General features: G+C 41.8%; 1 protein-coding gene across 1 annotated transcript; it reads left to right on the top strand.

The window, feature by feature from the left end:
* auh (AU RNA binding protein/enoyl-CoA hydratase) lies at positions 1 to 6,857 on the top strand. Its single transcript, XM_068334606.1, has 10 exons — positions 1 to 286; positions 2,056 to 2,123; positions 2,293 to 2,380; positions 2,591 to 2,677; positions 2,944 to 3,036; positions 3,292 to 3,348; positions 3,569 to 3,756; positions 4,805 to 4,855; positions 5,021 to 5,068; positions 5,720 to 6,857. Exons 1-10 carry the CDS (start codon positions 58 to 60, stop codon positions 5,795 to 5,797), a joined length of 987 nt encoding a protein of 328 aa, XP_068190707.1. The 5' UTR covers positions 1 to 57; the 3' UTR covers positions 5,798 to 6,857.
* Positions 6,858 to 7,190: the final 333 nt, after the last annotated feature.

Here is a 7,190-nt window from a genome sequence, read left to right on the forward strand (position 1 = left end):
CGAGCAGCCACGTGACTAGGACACGTGACCGCGTTGCTGGTTGACGGTGTCTGCAGTATGGCGGTCCTTGTCAGATCCAGAGCTCTCTTTCACACCTTTCGCGCGCAAACAGCGGAGTTTCAGAGCGCGTGTCCCCTGGCGTCAACTTTCCGTTGGAGACGGTTTGGCGGTTTGTCCCGCAAAGTCCCGGCTTGTGGTTTGAACACCCACGGACCCGTGGCGCGATTCTATAGCTCTGACTCCAAGGATGACCTCCGCGTCAGATACCTGGAGGGGGAGGACGCCGGTAAGGTCTGGTCCCAACGGGGTTCTTCTTCCTGAAAACGGTGTTTTTACAGAGTAATGAACGAATGGGGGGCTGGAAGGACTCTCAAGTACAGATGCAAACTGAACTCAGTCCATTACTTCCGGCTGATGTGACGTCATACGTTATCAGCTCAAAGCATAATTTTCCACCCTCACGGTTCAAGGGTTCAGTGATTTTTTTTTAGTTGTTACGTAACATCTTATCTTATTTTAGACGTTTCTTTACTAGAAGTAGAACATCCCGTGACACCCCTGAATTCAACATTTTACCCTGTCCTACACATTGTTGCTTTTTGTTTTGTGATCATATCTCATCAGGTTTCAGAGACGTGTACCTAAAAAGGTATAAAAGTGAAAATTTGACCTTGACCTAGTTTTCCAAGGTCAAGGTTGTGATCTAAGTTTCATCCCCTTGCCTCCCTGAATACAACGCCTTTTGTTTCGTCTTTCTTTCTATCTTCCTGAGATATGTGCAAAAAAATGTACAAAAGTTGAAATTTGACCTTGACCTAGTTTTCTCAAGGTCATCATCTCATTTTAATCCGCTTTGCTGCCCAACTAATTTGCTTTTTGTTTAGTGGACTAACGGAGGGACACACGAACACTGACGATTACAATACATCACCGCTTCACGGGATGTAACAACACTTCAAAAGTTTTGTGTATATATGTGTGTAGGTATGTGTGTATATACTGCATTATTGCATATATTGTTGGGCGGATCATCCTCCCGCTTTTTGTCTCTGTTGATTGAATTTCTTCCCCCTCAGCACCTTTAAGCCAAGCTTAAAGGTGCTGAGGTGTTCACCAGCACGTGAACGGCGCACTGATGCGCTTCCTGGTAATCAAAAGTTCAACACGCCACTTTTTGCTTGATGACTCTGTTTTACTTCCATTAAATTTCTCAATGAACTCGACCAATAGCTAACATCAGATAGCAAAACAGTTCAGTGTTCTGGGCACAGAGTTTGTGCTTCTTGCCCCAAAACATAACCCAGCATTGGTTCCTACTTATACCTGAGCACCAATTACCCCCAGGAGACCCAGCTCATTATTTGGCTCCTACAGAGAGACAAAACTGTCAATAATTTAAAACATTTGAAATAACGTCTTCTTGGACCAGACAAGCCGTCATTTTCTGCTGAGAAGATCAGAGATGTGGGTAAGAGAAGGACGGAATGCTGTACGACTCGCCAACGGGATGGCTGAAAAGATCTCTTGAAGTCCGACTTCAGAGCAAATTGGTCACTTAGTCGTATATTTTGTTAGTTATTTTGACATGAAGTGAAATCTTAATCTGTGTTGTGGTAGTGTTACTTTATACAGACCGTTAGCGTTAGGCTAAATCCTCTGGCCACGTTGGCGTCATTGGCCTTTGTCCGTGGTCCTCAATCCTAATGGTCGTCTTCCACATTGTGGCTAACAGAAAATTAAATGTTTCAGGTCTTTTGAAGTTTATGGTTCTTAGCAGAAAACCGGTGGACTGCCTTCTCCGAGGGGGGGGTGAGGTCCTTCCCCAACTGAAGGAGTTCAAGTATCTTGGGGTCCTGTTCACGAGTGAGGGAACAGTCGTATTACAGTCGCTTTAACACACTGTTGTCACAAAGAGGGAGCTAAGCCGAGAGGCAAAGCTCTCCATCTACCGTTCAGTCTTCGTTCCTACCCTCACCTGTGGTCATGAGCGAAATGCTCTGGGTTTTTCAGGTACATTTTTTCAGTTCATCAACACAAACTCTTTCTGTCTTCCAGGTATTGTTGTTGTCGGGATAAATCGACCCAAAGCCAAAAATGCCATAAGCAAAAATCTCGTAAATATGGTATGTATTGCTATTTTAATCTTTTTAACATGATATTGACAAATGCAATTCTATATAATCTGTAAGTATGCCCTAAATTGTTAATTTTGATGGTTATTGCGAAGTTTAAATAGGTAGAGTTTTAACTGATGAGCACATCAGGAAATTAACTTGACATAATTTCTCGTAGATGTTTGAGGCTGTGGAGGACATCAAGAAAAATAACAAAGTACGCAGTGTGATTATATGCAGTGTGGTCCCTGGGATATTCTGTGCAGGTACACCATTCTATGAATTATCTTTGTAAAATAAGCCCAATCCGATATTCAGTTCCGATTTTATTTTTTAATGGTGTGTTTGAAGATGTTCATGCTAAAGACTGCTGTAACACTTTGTGTGTGTGTGTGTGTGTGTGTGTGTGTGTGTGCGTGTGTGCGTGTGTGTGTGTGTGTGTGTGTGTGTGTGTGTGTGTGTGTGTGTGTTTGCAGGTGCAGACCTGAAGGAGAGGGCTAAGATGCACCAGAGCGAGGTGGGACCGTTTGTGTCCAAAGCAAGAGCGCTCATCACAGAGCTGGGTAAACCAGATTATATGTGGATTATTTGTATATATGCTTCTTACACAATAGAATTCCTGTACTGAACTGATACCCTGATACCCTGTACTGATACCCTGTAGGGGTGTTATCACAGACTATTTAAAACACTTTTGTATCAAAGAAAAGTTGCATCATTACATCTTATTTCTATTTATATTTGAATTCTTTGGAAACAGGATTGTGTTTTTTATATATATTTTCAGTTGTATTTTGTCACCATGTAATATGCTTGTTTTTTTTTGCAGGTAATCTGCCAGTACCAACCATTGCTGCCATTGATGGAGCTGCTCTAGGAGGGGGCCTGGAGATGGCCCTCGCCTGTGACATCAGAATTGCCTGTAAGACTGCAGACTTTAGCTTTAGGGATGATGAAAACCTTTATACCAGAACATGTTACCATCAAAATTTAACCGGAAAGTGTTTTTTAATTTAATCATAAACTAAATGAATAGTGGAAGTAAAGCAGATGAATGTAATGTTTAGTCAATAATTATGGATAATAATGAAGATTTTCATGGTTTTAGTTCTTCTATTTGAATTATATTTTGTTGAGGATCTTCTTATTAAACAGTAATACTGTGTTTTCTGTCCAGCTAATACTGCAAAAATGGGACTAGTAGAGGCCAAACTCGCAATCATTCCTGGGGCAGGTAAGGCTGGGATTTATTATTCCAGACTATTCTGGTTGCTGGTAATTGTTTTATTGTGTAAACAAGAAAAATGTGAAATCACTCTAGAACAAGCTACGCTAAGCTAAAACTATAGGAAGACTCTCAGTAAATGCACAAATATGATACGGGTAAATTATCCAGAGGTTTTCAGTTAGTAGTCGGGGCCGTGTTCCACCTGACTGTCTCATCACCTGTGCAGGTGGTACTCAGCGCCTCCCCAGGGTGATCGGTGTGTCCCTGGCTAAAGAGCTGATCTTCGCTGCCCGGGTGCTTGATGGAGCCGAGGCGGGTCGTGTGGGCCTGGTTAACCATTCTGTGGAGCAGAACAAGAGTGGGGATGCTGCCTATGTCCGAGCCCTGGAGCTCGCCCGCGAAATCAACCCTCAGGTAACGAAGACAGAGCCTTGGAGCGGGGAAGAGTACTGTAGGCAGCTTAGATCGGACTGATAGGGACATTTTAAATCCTTGAAATGGGTGTATCTGTATCCCCAAATAAGAATACATATTGTTGAACAAAATGTGAAACAGAGGCCACGCATCTCCAGGATTACTACGGCAATGCCATGACCCAACCTACTCTACCTGATTGGATTTGCTTGTCGTGAAGGAACTTGAACTAATCAGATCCCAAATCTTGAATCCATATCATCTTCTGTGTGAACCGAAAATCAAATCACCTCTACACAAAATGCCAAAAGGAGAACCACAGCAGTCAGATGTGACAGTGCACAGTTGTTTGTATCTATGTTTGTAAGTCAGATGTTTGTATCTTGAGGACTGCCTGTACGTAATTTTGTCATCTTGATAAGATCAGCTCTGCCAAGGAATAATTCAGTAAAGTTGAAGTAGAAGAAGTAGAGTAATATTTTCTATTTTCCTCCTCAAGTATCTTTTAAGTCCTTTAGAAGTGGAGTAGGAAGATTTTTTGAGGGTAATTTTAATTCATAGATTTATAAATCCTTAAGGAGCCCAACAAAAGGGTCAACATACTGTATGCAACTTCAGAACTTCCTTTCTCACTCGGGCATTATGTCACCTTTGTCAAAATGTTCGTTAAACTCAGAAACTAAACTGAACTCAAATTGTCAGAATTGGTATCATCAGCATGAAATAAACAAGGCAGTCAGAGACTGCAACATCCTGCGACACCCCTGTGGTGACGGTTGTGAAGATATTTGGTGGACGAATGGACGAACACTGACATTACAATACAAAGCGGGATGTAATTAATGTTTTTGTCGTACTCAACAAATACTTACTCAATGAAGGTGTATTTGGACAGCCATTGCTAAAGGTTTTTTTAACAATAGAGGAAATGCTTAATTATGATTTATATTTGAATACCCTGTACATGGGGGATTTGTTATAGAATATAACTGTTGAAACCTCCCAGCCTCATGGAAAAGCAGTAACTCTTGATTTTTTCGCTCCACAGGGTCCAATCGCAGTCAGGATGGCAAAACTGGCAATTAACCAGGGCATAGAGGTAAAACTTCTAATTCAAGTACAGCAGTGTAACCAGTAGCATGTTTTAAAGACTGTATTAAAGTGGATTTATAACTGTTAGTTATTTGAAGTTAAAAAGGTGGCTCTCCGTGACTTTAGGAATGAGTCACCGGGACATTTTCATTGTGAAGACCTTGTCTTTCAGGTGGATTTATCTACCGGTCTGGCCATTGAGGAGGCGTGCTACGCCCAGGTGAGAAACCACTCGGCTTATATGCAGTTAACATTAATGCACCCAACACTGGGTGGTGCTAGCCTTGGGACGGCTGTCCCGATTGATTTGAGAGATATGGTCAGACTGAATCCGATGTTTGAAAATCAGGTTGCAGGACTCCGGTTGTTGAGTACGAATCACAAGGGTGGAAACATTAAGCGGTTTCTTCATGTCTCCGTCAGTCGACACATGGATCAGTAACATGACCCCCGTCACCCCAAAAGCACAGAAACTAAGGACACTTTGGATCTTAGATGACTCTACAAGAATTAGTTTTGGTAAACAGAGTCGTTTTGGGTGAAATGTGACAGCAGTGTCTGTGAAGAAGGAAACACTAGTTCTTCCTCATCCTCAGCTCTTCTCAGATCATCAGATAGTTCAGTTATACATCTGAACACACCTCAGCAGTTCAGAGCCCCATGATGGACCAGAGGTCTGTTCTTTACCCGGTTCCAGACCTGGTCTCATCAAAGAACTGTTGAACTCTGTTCTGTTTTAAACATGTATGAATGATGAACATGAGAAAAACTTTGAATCCAGTCATCTGTTTGTTTTCTTACGACGTTACTAAACTGGTATAGGCTTTAGTCGAGGAGCTGTTTCAGCACTGACTCGTGTGTGTCCTCTAAGGTGATACCAACTAAAGACCGACTTGAAGGTTTGGCCGCGTTCAAGGAGAAGAGACGCCCTCTTTTTAAGGGGGAGTGAGAGGCCCCTCCTACCCTCAGCTCCTACTGTTCTACTGCTTACAACATACTTCTGGGTGAACCGACCCATCAACACACCGACCTGCACGGAACCCAGCAGACTGTCCGACCACAGGAAGTCAAACGTCCACGTCCTGTTTGGACTGAAGTACTGAACTCACCCCAGACTAATACTAAAAAACATGTTCAGCTTAAAACATGAAGGGTTTCTAGTTTGCAGTGAGACTGGTTCTAACAGGTGCCTCTTTGACTTGGGAACCAGTCAGAGTTGAAATTTCTGTGAAATAACAATTCTTTCATTAAAGTTTGGAATGAGTGTACCAACATGTCCAGAAACCTGCATAACATCAATCATTAAAGAGACTCGCTTGTCCCTGACTTAAGTCGAAAAATGCGGTTATAGCCACACTGTGACCTCTGACCTTATTCCAGGTGAGATGATTTTATCTAACAAGTTTTTACAAAGATCTTCCCAAGAAGAGACGGTCCAGACTGAGCCTTTGTTCCACAGAGACTCAACCAGCCCTCATGAGAAGAACGTGGAGAGACTGTGGAGAACACAAAGCTCAAGCAGATGGCAATCAGGTAGGGGTAGGGGGGTATTGAGGCAAACAGTACTAGAACAATTGCATTTGTTCAGTATCTTCTTCTGAAACAACACTAAAATTAAAATGAGTGGGTGTTAACCTGAAAGCCAGGAGTCTATCCAGGAAGCTTAGATAACCATTACTTCTATTTGATGGTTGGACCGACATGAAGACATGGACGGTGTGGAGGACTTGGGACTCATTCATTTGTGTGTTTGTGTTTCACACACCTTTCCTGTGCCCTACATTGTCCATCATAGATGTAAAGTAGGTTGTATTTCTGCATGAAATCACCTTAAAGTGACCATTTACATAGACCTACATTTACAGTTTGTTGTCTGCATTATGTGAACATCACTGGTGTTCTAAAGAAATGTGAGAAATCATGTCTTTACAGAAGGTGTGTGTGTGTCGATCTTCACCTGTCACTAAGAACATGCAGGAGTGAATATGAGTGCATCCCCTGATCAGTGTTTAACAGTGAAATAAACTTAAGATTTATTTTTTTAAAATAAAACAACACTAGCGTCTCCAACCTTTACTCATGTAATTAGTAGGGGTGCCAGTCAAATAATTCCAATATTATGAGGATTATTTCAGTGATTCCATTCAAAAAGTGACACTTCTATGTTCTATATTATATTCATTAAACACTGATATATTTCTGTAAATTTTTATTTCAATGTGGTAGAAGAAAAGTGTACAAGCAATAGTGATAACCGGAGGGGATGGTGAAACGAAACCCAATTCAATTCAGAAGATGTTCTTGAAGTCCTGTCATTTTAAACAAAGACGGTACATTGGTCC

This window comes from Antennarius striatus, chromosome 15 (genome assembly GCF_040054535.1).
Source record: "Antennarius striatus isolate MH-2024 chromosome 15, ASM4005453v1, whole genome shotgun sequence".
In the NCBI taxonomy this organism is placed as follows: Eukaryota; Metazoa; Chordata; class Actinopteri; order Lophiiformes; family Antennariidae; genus Antennarius; species Antennarius striatus.